Source organism: Myxine glutinosa, chromosome 14 (genome assembly GCF_964187855.1).
Source record: "Myxine glutinosa chromosome 14, kmMyxGlut1.1, whole genome shotgun sequence".
In the NCBI taxonomy this organism is placed as follows: Eukaryota; Metazoa; Chordata; class Myxini; order Myxiniformes; family Myxinidae; genus Myxine; species Myxine glutinosa.
Genome location: NC_136274.1, coordinates 80,456,046 through 80,479,633, shown reverse-complemented (window position 1 = coordinate 80,479,633; position 23,588 = coordinate 80,456,046). Strand labels below are relative to the sequence as shown.

The 23,588-nt window shown below is 43.1% G+C and overlaps 1 protein-coding gene across 2 annotated transcripts in view; it reads right to left on the bottom strand.

Annotated features, from left to right (window-relative positions):
• LOC137439960 (uncharacterized) overlaps nt 1-23,588 on the bottom strand; it is a 128,878-nt gene that overhangs the window by 46,524 nt on the left and 58,766 nt on the right. For both annotated transcript variants that reach the window (XM_068136258.2, XM_068136259.2), the window contains exons 10-11: nt 15,134-15,226; nt 7,211-7,441 (exon numbers count right to left, since the gene is read on the bottom strand). In XM_068136258.2, coding sequence (XP_067992359.2) covers nt 7,211-7,441; nt 15,134-15,226 — 324 coding nt within the window. The remainder of the gene's footprint in view (nt 1-7,210; nt 7,442-15,133; nt 15,227-23,588) is intronic.

Sequence of the window (23,588 nt, the reverse complement as noted above, 5' to 3'; positions counted from 1 at the left end):
AGTGCCCTACCACCCCAGAAGAATGGACAGAAGTCGCTGATGATTTCGAAAGTAAATGGAACATCCCTCATGTGCTCGGAGCTCTTGATGGCAAACACGTCGCCCTCAGATGCGCACCCAACTCAGGCAGCCTCTACCACAACTACAAGGCCTTCTTCTCGATCGTGTTGATGGCACTGGTGGACGCCGACTATAAGTTCTTGTGGGTGGATGTTGGTGGAATGGGACACATGTCAGATGCTCAGATTTTCAATGCTTCGGAGCTCAAAGAGTGCATAGAGAATTAAACCATTGGATTCCCCGACCCCCTGGCCATGCGGAACGATGATGAAGAGATGCCATTCTTCATCCTTGGAGATGATGCCTTTGCTCTCCGCACCTACTTGATGAAACCCTATGCCAGACGTGGACTCTCTCCTGAACAACTCGTCTACAACTACCGCATCTCAAGGGGTCGACGAGTGGTGGAGAACGCCTTTGGCATCTTGGCAAACCGTTGGCAATGCTTGCTCAAGACACTACAACAGTGTCCTGAGGTGGTGCGTGACCTGGTCGAAACTGCTATCTGTCTGCACAACATGCTCCGCATCCGGTTACCAAGTATTCAGCATGCCGAGGTGGACCAGGAGGATTATCGACACAACATCATCCCTGGTGAATGGAGAGATCAAGCCAACATGTTAGAGGTGGAGCAGGCAGTTCGAGGTAACAGGGACAGTGTAGAGGCCAAGCGTCAGAGGGAGGTACTGAGACTCTATTTTAACAGCCCTGCTGGTGCAGTTCCATGGCAGGAGAGGATAGTGAGACATCATTAGAGACACTATGGGAAGGAGTTGAAAGACATTTTGGAGGACATTGTTGTATTGTTATGTATTGCATTGATATAATGATTTCTATTGATATTCATGTGACAATAAACATTATGAAACTTGATATGCCTTGTGTTGGTTGGAAAGGGAGAAGTTATTATTGCTGGGTTGAGGGGATGAAAATGCATTGCAAAATGAAAGGTCTTCAAAATAAGACCAACTCTACCAGTCGGTAGACTTAACCCCCACATGATGACCGCACCAAAAACCCCACATGATGACCACATAATAAATTGAGGTCATCATGTACTGTGCTTGTGCCATGTTTGAACAAAATCGGACCATGCATGGTCAAGAAATGGTTGAGGACACGTTTCAGTAACAAAATGGCTGCAAGTCGGCCATCTTGGATCTGTTGTCGAAAAAAAAATGACGTGCATATGTAAGCCATAATTCATTATTTGAGTGCCAAGTTTGAACAACATCCATAAATGCATGTCCGAGAAATGAAAATGCATTGCAAAATGAAAGGTCTTCAAAATAAAAGCTAAAAATTTGACAAGTTTTTGCTGGGTAGAGGGGATCAAAGTTTGCATTCACTTAATTAAAAGGTCATAAAATTAAAAGCGGTAAAATTGATCATTAATAATATTTGTTTAACTTGTACCGCTTTTAATTTTAGACCATGGGGTTATTGGGCAATGCAATTTGGCTCATGCAGTTATCAATTCCACTTAACAACGTTGACAAAAATTGTCGCGTCGAAATACTTGATCGGGTGAGGCCGATGCAATCCGGACCGATTTATATACAGCGGCTTTGATCGGCATTGGAGCGGGACGGATAGGTAACGATCGTCGTCGAAACGGCACAAGATAATCCTCCCGCTGCAACGACGCTGTAATCACGATCAAGCCGTTCTAACTACGATCATTCCGATGGACTACGTTGCATTCACGCTGTAATCACGATCAGTCCCGCTATTTCAGATCGGGATGGAAATTTTAAACATGTTTAAAAAATCGCCCCGATCTATTTTTTTGTCCCGATCGACAAAGATCGAAGACGTTCCGTTTACGATCATGCCGATTGATCCCGTTCCAAATAGGATCGTTCCCGTTGTGCAGATCGGGGTCGATCGGCATAAGTGGCATGGGGGTATTAGCTTCCGAGCTCAAAAGGTGCCTGAGATATTGCCCAGATGAGAAAGAAAATAAATAAATGATTAATAATGAAAATAAATAAATAATAATCCCCAAAAAATAATTAATCAATTGACTAATAGAACACATAAACCACCACCATTTCATCCGAATCTGTTACTTTAAAAAAAAATTTTAGTCATTAACCGAATAATTAAATAATTATTCGATTAATTGATTAATCAATCAATCAAAATAGGCTTTACAGCCAAATCACATGGTCATTGGCATGTACAAATATCAGCTTCCTAACTCAAAAGGTGCCTGAGATAATGGTCAGAAGAGAAAGGAAATATATAAATACTTAATTAATCGATAATAAAAGAGTAACTCATCAATTAATTGATTAATAAAAAATTTAAAATACTGTTTTTTTACAAAGTACTTACTTACGATTGTGCCCAAATTTCAGCTTTCTAGCTCAAATTATGGCTGAGATAATGCCCAGACAAACAAGAAAACAAACAAAAGGAAAAATCGGTCAGAGACCGAGGACTTGCTGGAATATACTTTTTTATCAGCCATTTTGGACAAATATTGTGCCCGAACCACGTGACCAATGATGTCATTGTTATTTGTTTACTATCATCTATTTTGTCATCATTTATATCTAAACTAATTTATTCCTAGATTATGCTCAAGAAATTTCATCTTGATCGGATGAAGTTTTGTACTTGTCAAATTATGACGTCCGCACCTATGACATCATCATTAACATATTTTATTCCCCATGGAGAGTTCTTTACAATGAGCCATGTCTCAATTTTTTCTATTCAGCACTTTCGGAGATATAGAGGTGCAAAGTTTTTCTGTTTTTCCAAGATGGCGGCCGAACCACGTGACCGATGACGTCATCAATTGGCACAGTCTATTCCAGGGCAAGACAAATATGTGTAAAGTTTGGTGATTTTACGTGGAATGGTGTAGACGTAGTGCTGCGCACATACAGACAATCAGACAAACAGACAGACAAACCAACCGATCAACATACTTGCCGGAAGCTTTTCCGGCAAGTAGCAACTACAGATACGTTCAAAGTACACCACCCCCATGCCAAATAATTAAATATCCTCCAGCATACTGCCATGCAGCTCATAGAGACTCTATTGGGAGGGAGAGGTGTACAATAATTGATTGATTAATTGCATAATTAAAATCAATAAAAGATTATCACAAAATATTTTCTCAATCAATTGGCTAAGAGCATAACTAAACCACTAGTGCTTCATCCGAAGATGTAACTTTTAGAAATTAAATTAAATTATTCATTAATAAAAACAATTAAATAATTAATTTATTAATCAATAAATAACTAATCGATTAATTGATTTGTCAATAAATCAAAAATATCCTTTATAGCCACATCACTTGGTCACTATCGTGTCCAAATATCAGCTTCCTTGCTCAAATGGTGCCTGAGATATTGCCCAGATGAGAAAGAAAATAAATAAATGATTAATAATGAAAACAAATCAATAATGATCATAAAATTATTAAATAATTAATAAACTGGCTAATGAATGAATGAATGATCGTTTTAAGGCCATTTTCCCCGCTACAGCGGGGGTTAGCCTTGCGGGCCCCATGACAATCATGGTTCCCTGTTTGAGGCAATGTTTTTATGGCCGGATGCCCTTCCTGACGCTCTTACGATGTACAGGGATATGGTGTACCTATTCTAAACTGGGGTACACACCATGATCATTCATCCCAACAAGCTGGTACTCAATTTGCCGACCTCGGAAGGATGACAGGCTGAGTCAACCCGCCTGGTGTTAATTTAGCAATCGACCGGGATTCGAACCCAGGATCCTAGGATCCCAAGCTGGCACCACTAACCGCAAAGCCAACACCAGGCTAATAATATACCTAAACTAATATAAGCTAATATAATACCTAAACCACCACCGTTTCATCTAAATCTGTAACTTTAAAACAATTTATTAAATTAAGTCATTAATCGAAGAATTAAATAATTATTGATTAATTGATTAATCAATAAATCAAAAATAGCCTTTACAGCCAAATCACTTGATCATTGGCATGTCCAAATATCAGCTTCCTAGCTCAAAAGGTGCCTGAGATAATGCCCAGATGAGAAAGGAAATGTATAAGTACTTAATTAATCGCTAATAATTAAATACCTCATCAATTAATTGATTAATCAAAAAACAAAAAATACAGTTTTGACCAAGTACTTGCTCACTAACGTGTCGAAATTTTAGCTTCCTAGCTCAAAGGATGGCTGATATATCGGCTGGACAAACAAACAAACAAACAAACAAGAAAGCAAGAAACCGGAGTGAAAACTGCGTACTCCCTTTCAGCAGGCATCATTGCTGGGCCCCCTGCAGTGCCCGGCAATGACGTCATGCAGCGTCTGGAGGTGGAATAGGAAAGGAGTGGTTTACTATAACAGGCCCAAACTCTAACTACATCCGACATACCTACAACTGTTTTTTCTTATGGATATCAGATATTGATTTCACACTCGCCTCCGAGCTTTTTTACAACTAAAATGGCCACCAGTCTACCAGTCGGTAGACTTAACCCCCACATGATGACCACAACAAAAACCCCACATGATGACCACATAATAAATTGAGGTCATCATGTACTGTGCTTGTGCCATGTTTGAACAAAATCGGACCATGCATGGTCAAGAAATGGTTGAGGACACGTTTCAGTAACAAAATGGCTGCAAGTCGGCCATCTTGGATCTGTTGTCGAAAAAAAAATGACGTGCATATGTAAGCCATAATTCATTATTTGAGTGCCAAGTTTGAACAACATCCATAAATGCATGTCCGAGAAATGGTTGAGGACGTGTTCAACATTGCGGTTTTTTTTACAACTAGAATAGCCACCAGTCGGCCATCTTTGATCACATCGCGAAACAAAATGATGTGTATATGTATACCGTCATGTGTTGCCTTCGTGCCAAGTATGAACAAAATCGGACCATACATCTCGGAGAAATGGTTGCAGACGCACGGACGGGCGAGACGAAATCCATAAGCCCCCATTTTGGACTAAGTCCAACGCGGGCTAACAATATAATGGTAGTTCTCTTACAAGCAACGTCGACGAAGGAGGCCATTGGACCCATCAAGGCCTGTGCAACGAATACCAACGTATAGTTGTTTGTCCATGCTCAATCCATTTTGAATGCTGAGTGTTAAGCAAGGAAGCAGCACATACCATCTTCAGAGTCTTTGGTATGATTCGGCCAGGTTTAAAATGCCAACCTCGCAGAAGAATCGAGGAAGAATCGAGCGGACGTTCTAACCGTTATGCCACCGAGGCTGGTACAGCAACAAAACAACCAAGGCTGGTACCTTTTCTGAAGGAACAAGAGAAAAATGACCACAGTGTGGTCACCAGCTGCGACGTGTAGAATCATGAGGATATCCGTTGCAATATGCGCTACCAAATTCGACCAGTCATGAAATTATACGCATGCGCGATTTTAGTCCGCGATGTTCTTACCTCATGGCTACCAACGCACGTCCGAGTGTATGCGCATGTGCTATTCAATAATTACACCTAATTTGTGTGAAGTTCTGTGAAACGAGATTGATATGAAAACATTCATGTTGTCTTTGTTGCTAAATTTATTCTGGTTTCTTCAAACAAATCGCGATTTTAGCCCGCGATGTTCTTACCTCATACCAACGCACGTCCGAGTGTATGCGCATGCGCTATTCAAAAAGGCACCCCAACAACAAGAACAACAACGCGGTCCTCTCATAGAGCTGCTCGTCGCAGCTAAAAAGATGCTGTTTTATAGCATTTTAAAATACAAATGATTCTGGTGAATAGAAGATAAACATTAATTGCCTCCACCACCGAAGGTGGATGGAGGTTATGTTTTCACCCCTGTCTGTTTGTTTGTGAACAAAATATCTCAAAACGTTGTGAACGGATTCGGACCAAATTTGGCAGAAATGTAGCATATGTCAAAAGGACGAAATGATTCAATTTTGGTGAAGATCGGGATTCGGATCCGGCTACTAGAAGTGTTTAAGTGATTCTTCACCATTGGGAGATATGGCCAAAAACGATACAAAGCAGGATATCTCAAAAAGTTATGGATCAATTTGGGCGAAACTTGTTGTAGAGGTTGTTTGTGTGACAAGGAAGAATCGATTCGATTTTGGTGAAGATCTGAATATGGATTCGGATATGAGAATTATTTAATTTTCTAAGTGATTCTTCACCATTGGGTGATTGGGCCAAAAACGATACATAGCAGGATATCTCAAAAAGTTATGGATCAATTTGGGCGAAACTTGTTGTAGAGGTTGTTTGTGTGACAAGGAAGAATCGATTCGATTTTGGTGAAGATCTGAATATGGATTCGGATATGAGAGTTATTTAATTTTTCGAAGTGATTCTTCACCATTAAGTGATATGGCCAACCAGGTGGAGGTATGCTCTCTACTGAGTGACGGACGTTCTAGTTCAGGATTGTGAACAAAGTAACAGGTAAGGTCATGTATTGCTAAAGCGTTTGCCTGCCATGCAGAGCTCAAAACGAGGTTTTGCTTTTCTTTGTCAGATGTTTCAATGTAATTATGTATGTTATCTCTCAGGGGAGTCTTCAAAATGTTTCAATTTTGAGAAAATTACTGGAAAAGGCAAATTATGGTCATGGGGTAAAAATAGGACATTCAAATCAAGCTTGATGGGTACAACATCCACCAAAGGAGACTGTTCGCTTATTACATGAATTATTGTTAAACGGTGTCAAATCCTCTTCATGCCAGACCTGGGGGTATTGTATTGTGCGTAGTGTATCCAATCTGAGTACGTATGGTACGTACTATGGTACGAGTACGGTACTATGGTATGAGTATGGTACGTGCTGCTTCCTCGCTTAATGCTCAGCATTCAGACTTGGAGGGTAGAGTAAGGATTTCGTTTTTTCATCCAAAAAATATTGAGTGAAAATTTCAATAATCTGGTAGATATTTTGGCAAAACATCTACCAACCCTAACACTTGGGGAATCATAAATGTTAAGGAAAAAATCAAACTTCCATAAGCATATCAGAGCTTCAAGCAATCATTAATCAGAATGCAGAGTGTACATGAAAATAGCTGTTGCAACTTGTTAAGCACTCATGTTTCTATGTTCACACATGCACACATGATTTGTTCTTTCACTCATCCAGTGGTCCACCAAAAAAACCCCCACCGGTGATGCTGGAGTTCCCCGGAGGTAGCCAATTGATCACGACGAAAGAGTGGCAACCTTCGACCGCGAGGACGCTCACATTCCTGGGCACATTCTCCGGACGCCCGGACATCACCTCCACGTTGCTTGCGTACTGAAACTTATCGCCGTATTTGAGTTTCATGCGTTCCATCACCTCTGTGATAGAACATGGCACCTTTGGCTCTTTGGACATGAACTTCACATAGTCGGCTGTCAGTGGACACACAGAATCAGTCCGTCAGATTCCGGACAACTTTCGGCAGGACTTGCAGGTGGAAACATGGCAAGATGGAAAACATTTTACATTCTAAAATAAAAACAACATTTTCGCTCTTTCACGAGCTTCGATCTTGTATACAATATATATATATATAAAAGAAAGTTTTTCTTTGTTTGTTTGTCTGCGCAAGCTAATCTCTTGAACGGTGAAAGACAGGAAGAAACCTCCAATACAAAAAATGTCGTGACGGGCCCCGGGAAGGTTTTAGGCTAGGTGTCGAGGCCGCTTCCGCCAGGCTGGGCCTATTTCGCAATGAAAAGGTGAGCTGAATTATAGTAGTCAATCTTCTACGGCCGCGAGTAAAAGCTGAATTATAGTAGCAAATACATTCAAAAAGAACTAAAAATGTCGGGACGGGTCCCGGGAAGGTTATAGGCTAGGTGACGAGGCCGGTCGAGGCTGCTTCGGCCGGGCTGGGCCCATTTCGCAATTAAAAGCTGAGCTGAATTATAGAAGTCAATCTTCTACGGCCGCGAGTAAAAGCTGAATTATAGTAGTAAATTCATTTAAAAAGAACCCAGGCAACGCCGGGTGCTTTCGGATAGTATATATATATATATATATATATATATATATAGATGTTGGAACCCATCTGTGGATCGGTGGTCCCATCGGCCGATGGGTCTGACCCATCTGTGGATGCACGAGAAATGACAATGCAGACCCATCGGCCGATGGGTCTGCGCCATCTGCGGATGTGTTGTTCACCTTGAAGGAATGTGTTGACAGAATGGTGCTCTTCAATCAGGTACACAGTCATTGGAATTACATGTGGTAGGAATTTAACAGAGATGATTTTTAACACAAACAATACAATACGTTAAACAGAATTTACGGATACAATACGGATACAATTACGGATACAATTACGGATACAATTTACGGAATACGGATACAATACGTTAAACAGAATTTAACAGAGATGAATTATGATGCATACACATTCCTTCAAGGTGAACAACACATCCGCAGATGGCGCAGACCCATCGGCCGATGGGTCTGCATTGTCATTTCTCGTGCATCCACAGATGGGTCAGACCCATTGGCCGATGGGACCGATCCACAGATGGGCTCCAACATATATATATATATATATATATATATATATATATATATATATATATATATATATATATATATATATATATATATATATAATATAGTGTAAGTATCTGTCATCCCGAAATTCCTTACCAACTACTCACCTGTATTATTATTTGCAGATGCTGGTAATCTGTTGTTTAAAGTGTCGGTTTTTTTTTTTTTTTTTTTTTTTTTTTTGTATACAAGATCGAGGCTCGTGAAAGAGCGAACATTAATCACACAGAAAGACAAACCGACACATAAAACATATAACATAGGGAGCGGTAGACAAGATGGGGAGAGAGGGGGAAGGACACAAACACAACATTTGAGAGCAGGGACCGAGAGACATGGAGACATCGAGAGATCTGAGAGAGGGCGAGGGCTTTGGGGGGGGGGGCGTGGGAAGGGGGCAGTGGGAGAGGTATAAAACATATGGACACTGCCAGGACTTCCAGGAAAGAAGTTGGAATTTCAAACAAGGTGGATCTGGGGTGAATTAGCGGGGGTAGAAAAGATCAAGGTTTTGGATGGGGGAAGATAAGAGATGGTGGTGAACAGCTGTTTTAAAGACCTGGAGGGAGGAGTGGGATTGAAGGGAGTGAGGTAGTTTGTTCCAGAGGCGGGAGAAAAGAGGAATGAAAGAGTGAAGGTGAGCGGAGAGCCGAGATTTCGGCAGTTTAACCATCAGAGGGTTGCTGGCAGATCTTGTGCGACCTGTAGGAATATTTGGGGGACAGAGCACAGAGAGAGAGCTGGGGGTGCAAGGCCGGAGAGGAGTCGGTAGAAGACAGAAAGACCACCTACCTGCCTGCGGTGAGTGAGTGAAAGGCCCCCAGAGATAGCTTCATCGCGGGAGATTCCAATAATTCTGAAAGCTTTGGTTTCAACAGCGTGAAGCCGAGCTAGGTGTGAGGCAGGAGCACCGGCCCATAGGGGAGAACAGTATTCCATTGAGCTGCGGATGAAAGCCTTGTATGTGGTGAGGAGCTCAGGTGTGCCGAGGAAGGACTTCGCACGACGGAGGATGCTCAGTCGGCGACTGGCTTTGGAGGCCAGCTTGGAAATGTGGTTTTCCCAAGAAAGATCATGGCAGATAGTGAGACCCAAAATCTTGAGCGACAGAACTTCTTGGAGAGGATTGTTGAGAAAGTAGATGGGAGGGTTGTCCAGTCGATCTTTTCGGAGAGACATAGTAAGTCTTTTCGGAGAGACATAGTAAGAGTGTGAGATTTGTCAGGATTGAAAGACATGTTCCACTTGTTTGACCAGTCTGTGATTTTGTCCAGGTCTTCAGAGAGTGAGGAGGCAGCAGACTGCCGATCTGAGGGAAGAGGAATGGAGCGGCAGAGAGTGGAGTCATCAGCAAAGAGATAGAGAGGATTTTCGAGAGAGTCAGAGAGATCATTGATGAAGACCAGAAAAAGCACGGGGCCCAGAACACTGCCTTGGGGAACTCCAGCCTGAACAGGAAGAGGAGATGAGAGAAACCCATTCAGGGCCACACGTTGACGACGACTAGAGAGGAAGTCCGCCAGCCATGCGTGGAGATTTCCATGGATACCAAAGGAGGAGAGTTTGGTGAGCAGAGCGGGGTGCCAGACCGTGTCGAAGGCACGTGATATGTCGAGGGAGACAGCTCTAATTTCCTGTTTGGCATTGAGGACCTCCATCCATTGTTGAGACAGCAGAAGCAGCATGTCCAGAGTAGAGTGACCTGGTCTGAAACCAAATTGATGATCAGAGATCAAGCCATTGGAGAAGAGGAAAGATTTCATATCAGAAGCAATGATGGATTCCATGACTTTGCTGATAATTGGGAGAAGGCTGATTGGTCTGTAGTTGCTAGGATCTGTTTTTGCACCTTTTTTGTGCAAAGCGGTGATGTTGGCTGATTTCCAAGCAGATGGCAGTTGACCTTGAGCAAAAGAGAGGGTGAAGAGAACAGAGAGAGGGTGAGATAGAGCAGCAGAGCAGGATTTTAGGACCCGTGGGCTGATGCCGTCGGGTCCAGTTGCAGAATCAGAGTCGAGGGTTGACAGAAACTTTTCCACCTTGTCAGGAGGAAAGGATACGGAGTCCAGGAGCAGTTCTTTATTATAAAGGAAGTTATACTGAAAATGCACTGAAAACCTTCGAATCCATGCTATATACACGAGGAGCATTGGGAAAGTTCTACGATTGAGACACTTGCAAAAGTCCAAGACATGCCAATATTTTCTATTTTCAATACACAGAAGAACAAGAAAATAACCGAGGGTGGGAGGAGGGAGGGGAAGGGTGGGAGGAGGGAGGGGAAGGGTAAGAGGAGGGAGGTGAAGGGTATAAGGAGAGAGGAGAAGGGTGAGAGGAGAGAGGGGAAGGGTGAGAGGAGGGAGGGAAAGGATGAGAGGAGGGAGGGGAAGGGTGAGAGGAGGGAGGGGAAGGGTGAGAGGAGGGAGGGGAAGGGTGAGAGGAGAGAGGGAAGGGTGAGAGGAGGGAGGGGAGGAGAAGGGTGAGAGGAGGGAGGGGAGGAGAAGGGTGAGAGGAGGGAGGGGAGGAGAAGGGTGAGAAGAGAGAGGGGAAGGGTAAGAGGAGGGAGGGGAAGGGGAAGTGGAGGGAGGAGAAGGGTATGAGGAGGGAGTGGAAGGGTGAGAGGAGGGAGGGGAGGAGAAGGGTGAGAGGAGGGAGGGGAGGAGAAGGGTGAGAGGAGGGAGGGGAACGGTAAGAGGAGGGAGGGGAAGGGTCAGAGGAGGGAGGAGAAGGGTATGAGGAGGAGGAGAAGGGTGAGAGGAGGGATGGGAAGGGGTGGGAGGAGGGAGGGGAAGGGGTGGGAGGAGGGAGGGCAAGGGTGAGAGGAGGGAGTGGAAGGGTGGGAGGAGGGAGGGGAAGGGGTGGGAGGAGGGAGAGCAAGTGTGAGAGGAGGGAGGGGAAGGGTGGGAGGAGGGAGGGGAAGGGTGGGAGGAGGGAGGGAAAGGGTGAGAGGAGGGAGGGGAAGGGAGGGAGGAGGGAGGGGAAGGGTGAGAGGAGGGAGGGGAAGGGTGAGAGGAGGGAGGGGAAGGGTGGGAGGAGGGAGGGGAAGGGTGGGAGGAGGGGGGAAGGGTGAGGGGGAGGAGAGGGAAAGGGTGAGGTGGGAGGGGATGAAAGGGTGGGATGGGTGGGAGGAGGGACCCCGGCCAACTGGCACGGTCTTCAAGCAGCTATTAATCATCAGGACTGGTCTTCCATCTCTACCGCCTCCGACATCAACTCATCCTCGGAATTCTTCCAAAGTAAATTGCTCTCTCTTATGCACAGATTTATCCCAACTCGTCTTCAGTTGTCATACCCTTCCTCCCGTCCATGGTTCACGGAATCTTGTGGGAAGGCAATTGCCCAGAAACAACTTGCCTTCGCCTCCTGGAAAGCAAATCCAACAGAAGGAAATCTCCTTTCCTTTCACAAAGGCCGAAACAAGTGTGTCCACCCTCAGGAGAGCCAGGAAACAATATCTCTCCTCTCTCAAAAGCGAACTCTCAAACCTGTCTCCCTCTTCCAAATTCTGGTGGCATCTGGTCAAATCTGTTTCTGGCGTTTGTCCCCCCCTCCATCCCCTCCCTTACCTCAAACGGCTACACAGCTGACTCCGCTCCTGAAAAAGCTGTATGCCTCAACTCTGTGTTTGCCTCTAAATCTTGTGTCCCAAACCTATCCCTCTCTGTACCCACCATACCCAATCGTACCTAGCTGCTCCTGGACTCTGTGTCCTTTTCTCCTGACAAGGTGGAGAAGTTTTTGTCAACCCTCGACTCTGATTCTGCAACTGGACCTGACGGCATCAGCCCATGCATCCTAAAATCCTGCTCTACTGCTCTTTCACTCCCTCTCTCTGTTCTCTTCACCCTCTTTTGCTCATGGTCATCTGCCATCAGCTAGGAAATCAGCCAACATCACCGCTTTGCACAAAAAGGTGCACAAACAGATCCTTGCAACCACAGACCAATCAGCCTTCTCCAAATTATCAGCAAAGTCATGGAATCCATCATTGCTTCGGATATGAAATCTTTCCTCTTCTCCAAAGGCTTGATCTCTGATCATCAATTTGGTTTCAGACCAGGTCACTCTACCCTGGACATGCTGCTTCCGCTGTCTCAACCATGGATGGAGGTCCTCAATGCCAAACAGGAAATTAGAGCTGTCTCCTTTGACATATGACGTGCCTCCGATACGGTCTGGCACCCCGCTCTGCTCACCAAACTCTCCTCCTTTGGTATCCATAGAAATCTCCATGCATGGCTTGCAGACTTCCTCTCTAGTCGTAGTCAACGTGTGGCCCTGAATGGGTTTCTCTCATCACCCCTTCCTGTTCAAGCTGAAGTTCCCCAAGGCAGTGTTCTGGGCCCTGTGCTTTTTCTGGACTTCATCAATGATCTCTCTGACTCTCTGGAAAATCCTCTCTATCTCTTTGCTGATGACTCCACTCTCTGCTGCCCCATCTCAACCCTCAGATCGGCAGTCTGCAGCCTCCTCACTCTCTGCAGACCTGGACAAAATCACAGACTGGTCAAACAAGTGGAACATGTCTTTCAATCCTGACAAATGTCACACTCTTACTATGTCTCTCCGAAAATACCAACTGGACAACCCTCCCATCTACTTACTGAACAATCCTCTCCAAGAAGTTCTGTCACTCAAGCTTTTGGGTCTCACGATCTGCCATGATCTTTCCTGGGAAAACCACATTTCCAACCTGGACTCCAAAGCCAGTCGCCGACTGGGCACCCTCCGTCGTGCGAAGTCCTTCCTTGGCACACCTGAGCTCCTCACCACATACAAGGTTTTCATCCACAGCTCAATGGAATACTGTTCTCCCCTTTGGGCCGGTACTCCTGCCTGACACCTAGCTCGGCTTCACGCTGTTGAAACCAAAGCGTTCAGAATCATTCGAATCTCCTGCAATGAAGCTAACTCCGAGGGCCTTTCACTTACTCACCACAGGCAGGTTGGTGGTCTTTCTGTCTTCTACCGACTCCTCTCCGGCCTTGCTCCCCCAGCTCTCTGTGTGCTCTGTCCCCCAAATATTCCTACAGGTCGCACAAGATCTGCCTGCAACCCTCTTATGGTTAAACTGCCAAAATCAAGACTCTCTGCTCACCTTCACTCTTTCATTCCTCTTTTCTCCCGCCTCTGGAACAAGCTCCCTCACTCTCTTCAATCCCACTCCTCCCTCCAGGTCTTCAAAACAGCTGTTCACCACAATCTCTTATCTTCCCCCATCCAAAACCTTGATCTTTTCTACCACCGCTAATTCACCCCAGATTCACTTTTTTGAAATACCAACTTCTTTCCTGGAAGTCCTTGGTGTCCTTGTGTTTTATCCTTCCACCACCACCCCCTTCCCACGCCTCCTCCCCCCAAGCCCTCTCCCTCCCACAGATCTCCCGATATCCCTGCTCTCAAATGTTGTGTTTGTGCTTCCCCTTGATTTTTTGTGCGATAAATGTTAGATCTTTCACGAGCCTCGAACCTGTATACCAAAAAAAAAAAATTTGTTTCAAAAGTAAGTGCACCAAACAAAATAGTTACGTTTCATGTGTTTGTTAATCTTAAAATTAAAATGTACCATATGCTTATTTAGTTGAAGGTATTATTGACTAACTCAAGTGAGATACTCATCATGTCTTTGATGCACATATTTGACAATAATTACTTTTCTCTGGAGACTTGTGTTTTTGCACAATAGGCGTTAAGTTTCAACTGCACCGTTTCTTTTGAAACACCCTGTACATATATTTGTATGCACACATCTGGAGAAGCAGGTGAAACGTGTACTTTTGGTCAATCTGTCTGCATACGACAATACTTTCCTATGAAAGTTTTCCTGAGATTACAGTCCAGCTGGGCCTAACACGGCATCACCCAATGCCAGGCATCGCAGCCGGCTTGCTGAGCTGAAATTGCTTCTCACAGCTGGGGAATGGTCTGGAACTTCCATTTACTTGTTCTTGTCGTTTTCCTGTTGTTGTTTTTGAAAGTGAAAGTGAAAACATAATTGTTTTTGCCAATTCGAAGACACAAAGGGAAAGGTCATAATTGATCTCGTACAATTGCACTCAAGATCGGATTGGAATATGGCAGCCCAATTTTTTTCAAACATTTCAACAACAACAAAATTACTTTGTCATGTTCCTAATGCCCCGGTCCGCTGGTTAACAAGGATCCGTCCCTGGGGAAGTACCAATCCATCGGGAAAGCATTATTCATCTTGGAAGAGAGTTTGATGTTGTGAGATAATAACTTGCACCTGGTGTCCAAATTTCTTGACCCAAATCCAGGCTAACACCGACAGTTCATTTTACGATAAGAAAAGCAAAGTCATCCTGTGATTATGATATCAATATCATGATTCCTGGTGACAGTTCCTCGAAACACATGTCCTGTCCTGCAGCATGTTGGCCATCCAGGTCTTCAGCAGAACACCACTGTTTCATTGTGCTAATGATGGGAATTATGCATAGGCTAAGATGCATCCTATTTAGTTTTATTAGGATTTTGGGACATTTGGGAGGATGAGAGCTTACCTATATAACGCCTCTTTCCAGCATCATCGTATAGGGATGAAGGTGTTGGACTGATGGGGCCTGTTTCCCATGTCGGTGTTGCTGTGAGGTTTGCTGCCGAGGTTTTGGGAGAAGGCATGAGGGACACGAAACAAACAGCTTTCAATATGGCAGACATAGTCTAAAGCCAGCTGGATCAAACCTGTGAACCATCCAAAGAGGAAATACGTGTTAATTTGGAACTGGGATGATATTTCTAAATAAGTAAATAAATAAAGCTTTGGGTCTACGTACAATATGCAAGTGATAAAATAAATATTCAAACGATGTATTTAACAAGAAGGAATTTAACAAGAAAACAAAGTGTGGCAGACATTTTGGCAAAAAAGACATCCCAGGCATTCGACAGTTTGGCATCGTGCTTTGCTTGTCCCTATGTTCTACAAGGCCGCCATTATTCCCGGCTTTCTGACCCCCCCCCCCCCCCCCCCCACCGACGCAGTCAACATATTGCTATCAATAGAACTCTCTCCCAGAATTCCCCAAAGCAGTGTCTTTGGCCCAGTCCTATCCCTCATCCACCTACATAAATGACCTCTCTGATGCTCTGGAAAACCCTCGCTTCCTTTCGGCAGATGACTCCACATTACCCCAATTCCCTGACAGGAAGACAACAGCTACATACCTGGAACTGATTAGATACTGGTCTGTCTTTAACTACTGGCAAATCTCAGTCTCTCACTCTGTTGCTCCATAAAGAGGTTGCTCCAAATTGCAAATTTGTTGCTCCAAATGAACCCACCACCAAATCTATTCCAATGGTCAGCTACTGGAAGAGGTTCAGTATCTTGAACGTTCAGGCCTCACCATCAACCGTAATTGTCATCTCCTGGTCTGACTATGTAGCAAAGCTGGCCTCCAATGCCCAGTGCAAACTGGGCATCCTCCATCCATCATTCCAGGTCATTCCTTAAACAATCAAAATGACTCACAGCCTACAAAGCCTTGTACAGTAGCACATTGGAGTACAGCCCTCCGCTGCGGGCCAGTGCTCCTCACATCCGTCTCTCTTGGAATTTGCGGAATCTAAAGCTCTCAACACTATGAGCATCTCCCAAGATGTGGCCAAGGAACGAGGCCTGTTGCTCTCACATTGCAGACAGGTCAGTGGCCTCTGTTTTTTCTACCGCCTCTCATCCCGTCGAGCTCCCTCTGTTATTTCAACCCTCTGACCCTCCCCAGCCAGCTCCTCTAACATGCATGTGTTCCTGCAGTAACCAGCTCCTGATCAAGTCACAAAATCCAGGCTTTCTGCCCAAGTCCACTCCATTATTCCTCTTTTTTTTGAAACTGCCTCCAAAGACATTTCAATTGCACTGTTCCCTTCATTGCTTCAAATAGCGGTGCACCACCATCTTAGATCATCGCCCGTCCCTACCCGGAATCGTTTCGACCCCCATTAACCATACCTTACCCATTGCTCTTGTTTGTAGGTTACCTGCCCTGTTGTCCCTCCCTCCCTTTTGTTGTTAGCTCATTATCTTACTTGGGGTATCCACCATCCTTTCCTTTTCACCCTGTCGCCTCGCTCTTCCATGAGCCTCAATCTTGCATACAAAATAGAAAAAAGAAGCTTTTGAAATGCGAGTTTAGTTTCCCTTTCAAGTTGAATTCAACCTGCAATTTTGAAAACTCAGCTGTGAAAATGAAGGTGTTTCCTTTATGTGAATAATTCCAAATGTATCTTGTCCATATATTATGGCCTAATAGCCAATATTGTCGTTACTTTGCCGTTTATTTAGCTTATTAAATAGATACTATGGTTTCCATAACACTTGTGAAGGTTTGAATTGATGGCTTCACCATAACTGGGCCATGTATTTTGTGATATCTTTTCCATGCTTTCAAGACTCCAGACAGCGAAAGGTCTGCCAAACAGGTGCTCCTGGAGAAACACCAACCTCTTAACAGGGTTATGGGTTCATGATCCGCCGGGTACACACACGTTCCACCAAAATGAGCAACGTTCACTCTGCTTGCATTGTTCGCATAATGCAGACATAGAAACAGTCATTTTATATCATTATTAACTTATGATGGTTATACATATATATATATATATTTACTTTTTTTTGCAAGGGATCACCACCCTCAAATGTATTCCTTGGAGGAGAAGACCATTTACAAACTTTTCAATCTCTTTGCCCTTGTGAGGAGGTTGGTTTCCCCATGTGCCTAAAGAATGATCCATGGTTCTGATCATCGGTTTGGGTGTAAGGTACTATTTGGAATCTCCAGGGCATATACATGAGTGTATGAGTGTGTGTGCATGAGTGTATGAGTGTGTGTGCATGAGTGTATGAGTGTGAGTGTGTGTGTGAGTGTATGAGTGTGTGTGCATGAGTGTATGAGTGTGTCTGTGTGTGTGTGAGTGTGCGTGCGTGTATGTGTGCGTTTTGAAGTATGTCCTGGTCCTGTGAGCTTGCAGAAAGAATCACAAACTTCAAGAAACACCCAACAGCTCGATCTGGCCACCCGGAGACCCACTTGCACTTCCTTTGGGAATCTTCCTCCTCACATGTTAAAGCACCACTTGCAAGCCAACAACAACTGGTTCATTCATGGAAGGGAGAGAGAGGACAATTATTCTGAAAGGGTCACAGTTATGTACTAGATGGCACCAAACGTAGGCCATAGTTTTGTGCAACTGTATGGGCTCCGTTGACACATCTCAAAATATTCAAATCAAATGTTAATCTAAATTACAGATTAAAAGTTGTTTTTTTAATCAGTGGGAGGGAGTTGAAAGAAAAGTAAAACTCAGGAATTTATATCCCAAAATATATTTTGGTTTTTTTTGAAACTTTTGAGATGAATGATAAAACCATGATGTGAAAAATCCTTAACATGTATAACAAGTACAAAAAGTTTTAATTAAAACAAAAGCCGCGTCGATGTTACACAATGCCTAGATGCAGCTGTGCCTATAACGTCGATGTTATAGGCACAGAACATTCCTATTGATTCGATTACTTGATGTTATTTTTGTGCAAAGTGAAAATATATCTCGGCAATTTCCCGTGTGTGGCGACGAATTTTTAATATATCTCGGCATTTTCCCGTGTGTGGCGACACGTGAACGAAGCTATGCTCCTCTCTCCACATTATTGTGATGACGTATAAATTAAATATTTCATCGTGACGATTGTCATCAAATGGACGAATTTTTAATATATCTCGGCATTTTCCCGTCTGTTATTTCGGGCGGTGTATGACTGAGCATGCCGCGATTTAAACAAAATATATATATCTCGGCATTTTCCCGTCTGTTATTTCGGGCGGTGTATGACTGACCATGCCGCGATTTTTAAAAAAAATATCTCAATGGACTTGAAGTTACAGGCCTTTGAGAATTCATTTAGTTCTATAAAGGGCAACTTTCATCGGATTTTCTTCCCGTTTTTTTTCAACCGAGTCTAAAACAATGTTAGCAACTGTGAAAAATGAAATGATATATCGAATTTGATTTGAAATAAAACTGTGAGAGAGGAAGACACCACGGGCCTACAAAACAGGCCTCAAAGCTATGCGAGTTAATAAAATGGTGGATATTTGTTTATATGAAGCCTCTCCCAAAATGGGTGGAGCTATGGTTCCCAGAATGGGTGGAGCTTCGAGGTTTTGTCTTCTCTGCAAGAACAACAAGAAGAAGAAGAACAAGAAGAAGAACAACAACAACAACAGCAGAGGGCACTCTATGAGCAGCGTCTGCGACGCGGCTAAAAAGAGGAAATACATGATCACAGCAGTCAAATGCATGTACTGTATCCGACCAACCAAGTGTTCAAAAAGTATCCGACCTTTATTTTTCGTGCGTAAAAAAAAAGAAGCTAGGGAGGCGTTGATTGGTGCACGTATGTAGGCGATCCTAATGCACATGCGTGAATTTTTTCCCACCTGCAGAAGCTGTCATTCGACGACAGACCGCCGATGAGTGAGGACATGTAAGTGAGCGCCGTCGGATTTTCGTTTTTGACAAAATGACGGAAAAACTTGAACAACGCTACTGCATCAAATTTTGTGTAAAGCTTGGCGATTCCCAAGTGGAAACGATCCACAAGATTCAACACCGTTCATTCCATTATGAAGGAGGATTTGGGCTTCAGGAGAATCTCAGCGAAGTTCATACCAAAGCTGCTAACGATTGAGCAGAAGCAACTCCGTTTGGAGATCGCACAGGACATGCTGGAGACTGTGAACAGCGATCCCAGCTTCCTCAACACAGTGATCACTGGCGATGAGTCCTGGGTTTATGGGTACGACCCAGAAACCAAGTTGCAGTCATCACAATGGAAGCATCCAACATCCCCGAAGCCAAAAAACACAAAATTTGATGCAGTAGCGTTGTTCAAGTTTTTCCGTCATTTTGTCAAAAACGAAAATCCGACGGCGCTCACATACATGTCCTCACTCATCGGCGGTCTGCCGTCGAATGACAGCTTCGGCAGGTGGGAAAAAATTCACGCGTGTGCATTAGTCTCGCCGACATACGTGCACCAATCAACGCCTCCCTAGCTTCTTTTTTTTACGCACGAAAAATAAAGGTCGGATACTTTTTGAACACACTATGTATACGTCCTGTGTCAATCCACATTGTGGCTTTTAATGAGGAACTCGATTTTATCAAAAGGGGAATAATAAGGCGGTTATCGCTAGCATTGCTTGCTACCTCTACATGTAACTAGCAAGAGTACCTGGCGTTGCCCGGTGCTGTTCTAATCCCATTGACATTTTGAAGAAATCTATATATATATATATATATATATATATATATATATATATATATATATATATATCTGTGCAGCGTCTGTCTTGTCTTGTCACTGAACTACTTTCTCAAACTTTTGTGAAATCGTACCAAACTTCTGGTATGCACATATCTCTCCCGTCGGTATGTCCTAAGGGGATTTGTTTTGAGAAATTTTCCAATTTTTCTTTTTTTTTTTGTGAATTTTTTCGGGAATTTTTTTTTTTTTCAGCTTAAGTTTTCAACTTAAATTGTTTATAAAATGTGATATCACATATATTACAAATACATTTGTGCAAAATAATTGTTTGAATTATGATTGTTTTAAACCATGACAAAACGGCAACTCGGGTACAGTCATTTATCTATATATCTACACATCTGGGCAGTGTCTGTTCTCACTCAATGACTCCCTCAAACTTTTGTTTCTGTGGTTGTGAAGTGTTTTTAATAACGTGGTGGTGGTTTTGAATCACGTGGTGTTGAGGTATTTTGAATTATGTGGTGGTTAGGTGTTTTTAAATCACATGGTGGTGAGGTGTTTTTAAATCATATGGTGGTGAGGTGTTTTGAATTACGTGGTGGTGAGGTGTTTTGAATTACGTGGTGGTGAGGTATTTATAATTATGTGGCTGTGAGGTGTTTTTAATTTCGTGTTTTATGGCTGTGAGGTGTTTTCAATTTCGTGGTGGTGAGGTGTTTTTATTACTTGTTTTATGGTTGTGAGGTGTTTTCAATTACTTGGTGGTGAGGTGTTTTCAATTTCGTGGTGGTGAGGTGTTTTTATTACTTGTTTTATGGTTGTGAGGTGTTTTCAATTACTTGGTGGTGAGGTGTTTTAAATTACTTGGTGGTGAGGTGTTTTAAATTACTTGGTGGTGAGGTGTTTTTAATTACTTGGTGGTGAGGTGTTTTCAATTTCGTGGTGGTGAGGTGTTTTTATTACTTGTTTTATGGTTGTGAGGTGTTTTCAATTACTTGGTGGTGAGGTGTTTTAAATTACTTGGTGGTGAGGTGTTTTAAATTACTTGGTGGTGAGGTGTTTTAAATTACTTGGTGGTGAGGTGTTTTAAATTACTTGGTGGTGAGGTGTTTTGAATTACTTGGTGGTGAGGTGTTTTGAATTACGTGGTGGTGAGATGTTTTGAATTACTTGGTGGTGAGATGTTTTGAATTACGTGGTGGTGAGGTGTTTTAAATTACTTGGTGGTGAGGTGTTTTTAATTACTTGGTGGTGAGGTGTTTTTAATTACTTGGTGGTGAGGTGTTTTGAATTACTTGGTGGTGAGGTGTTTTTAATTACATGGTGGTGAGGTGTTTTTAATTACTTGGTGGTGAGGTGTTTTGAATTACTTGGTGGTGAGGTGTTTTAAATTACTTGGTGGTGAGGTGTTTTGAATTACTTGGTGGTGAGGTGTTTTGAATTACTTGGTGGTGAGGTGTTTTGAATTACTTGGTGGTGAGGTGTTTTGAATTACTTGGTGGTGAGGTGTTTTGAATTACTTGGTGGTGAGGTGTTTTGAATTACTTGTTGGTGAGGTGTTTTGAATTACGTGGTGGTGAGGTGTTTTGAATTACGTGGTGGTGAGGTGTTTTGAATTACATGGTGGTGAGGTGTTTTGAATTACTTGGTGGTGAGGTGTTTTGAATTACGTGGTGGTGAGGTGTTTTGAATTATTTGGTGGTGAGGGGTTTTGAATTACATGGTGGTGAGGTGTTTTGAATTACGTGGTGGTGAGGTGTTTTAAATTACTTGGTGGTGAGGTGTTTTGAATTACGTGGTGGTGAGGTGTTTTGAATTACGTGGTGGTGAGGTGTTTTGAATTACTTGGTGGTGAGGTGTTTTAAATTACTTGGTGGTGAGGTGTTTTAAATTACTTGGTGGTGAGGTGTTTTAAATTACTTGGTGATGAGGTGTTTCAAATTACTTGGTGGTGAGGTGTTTTGAATTACTTGGTGGTGAGGTGTTTTGAATTATGTGGTGGTGAGATGTTTTGAATTACTTGGTGGTGAGGTGTTTTGAATTATGTGGTGGTGAGGTGTTTTAAATTACTTGGTGGTGAGGTGTTTTTAATTACTTGGTGGTGAGGTGTTTTTAATTACTTGGTGGTGAGGTGTTTTTAATTACTTGGTGGTGAGGTGTTTTGAATTACTTGGTGGTGAGGTGTTTTTAATTACATGGTGGTGAGGTGTTTTTAATTACTTGGTGGTGAGGTGTTTTGAATTACTTGGTGGTGAGGTGTTTTAAATTACTTGGTGGTGAGGTGTTTTGAATTACTTGGTGGTGAGGTGTTTTGAATTACTTGGTGGTGAGGTGTTTTGAATTACTTGGTGGTGAGGTGTTTTGAATTACTTGGTGGTGAGGTGTTTTGAATTACTTGGTGGTGAGGTGTTTTGAATTACTTGTTGGTGAGGTGTTTTGAATTACGTGGTGGTGAGGTGTTTTGAATTACATGGTGGTGAGGTGTTTTGAATTACTTGGTGGTGAGGTGTTTTGAATTACGTGGTGGTGAGGTGTTTTGAATTATTTGGTGGTGAGGTGTTTTGAATTACATGGTGGTGAGGTGTTTTGAATTACGTGGTGGTGAGGTGTTTTAAATTACTTGGTGGTGAGGTGTTTTGAATTACGTGGTGGTGAGGTGTTTTGAATTACGTGGTGGTGAGGTGTTTTGAATTACGTGGTGGTGAGGTGTTTTGAATTACTTGGTGGTGAGGTGTTTTGAATTACGTGGTGGTGAGGTGTTTTGAATTACGTGGTGGTGAGGTGTTTTGAATTACGTGGTGGTGAGGTGTTTTGAATTACGTGGTGGTGAGGTGTTTTGAATTACGTGGTGGTGAGGTGTTTTGAATTACTTGGTGGTGAGGTGTTTTGAATTACGTGGTGGTGAGGTGTTTTGAATTACGTGGTGGTGAGGTGTTTTGAATTACGAGGTGGTGAGGTGTTTTGAATTACGTGGTGGTGAGGTGTTTTGAATTACGTGGTGGTGAGGTGTTTTGAATTACTTGGTGGTGAGGTGTTTTGAATTACGTGGTGGTGAGGTGTTTTGAATTACGTGGTGGTGAGGTGTTTTGAATTACTTGGTGGTGAGGTGTTTTGAATTACGTGGTGGTGAGGTGTTTTGAATTACTTGGTGGTGAGGTGTTTTGAATTACGTGGTGGTGAGGTGTTTTGAATTACGTGGTGGTGAGGTGTTTTGAATTACTTGGTGGTGAGGTGTTTTGAATTACGTGGTGGTGAGGTGTTTTGAATTACGTGGTGGTGAGGTGTTTTGAATTACGTGGTGGTGAGGTGTTTTGAATTACTTGGTGGTGAGGTGTTTTGAATTATGTGGTGGTGAGGTGTTTTGAATTACGTGGTAGTGAGGTGTTTTGAATTACGTGGTGGTGAGGTGTTTTGAATTACGTGGTGGTGAGGTGTTTTGAATTACGTGGTGGTGAGGTGTTTTGAATTACGTGGTGGTGAGGTGTTTTGAATTACTTGGTGGTGAGGTGTTTTGAATTACGTGGTGGTGAGGTGTTTTGAATTACGTGGTGGTGAGGTGTTTTGAATTACTTGGTGGTGAGGTGTTTTGAATTACGTGGTGGTGAGGTGTTTTGAATTACTTGGTGGTGAGGTGTTTTGAATTACGTGGTGGTGAGGTGTTTTGAATTACGTGGTGGTGAGGTGTT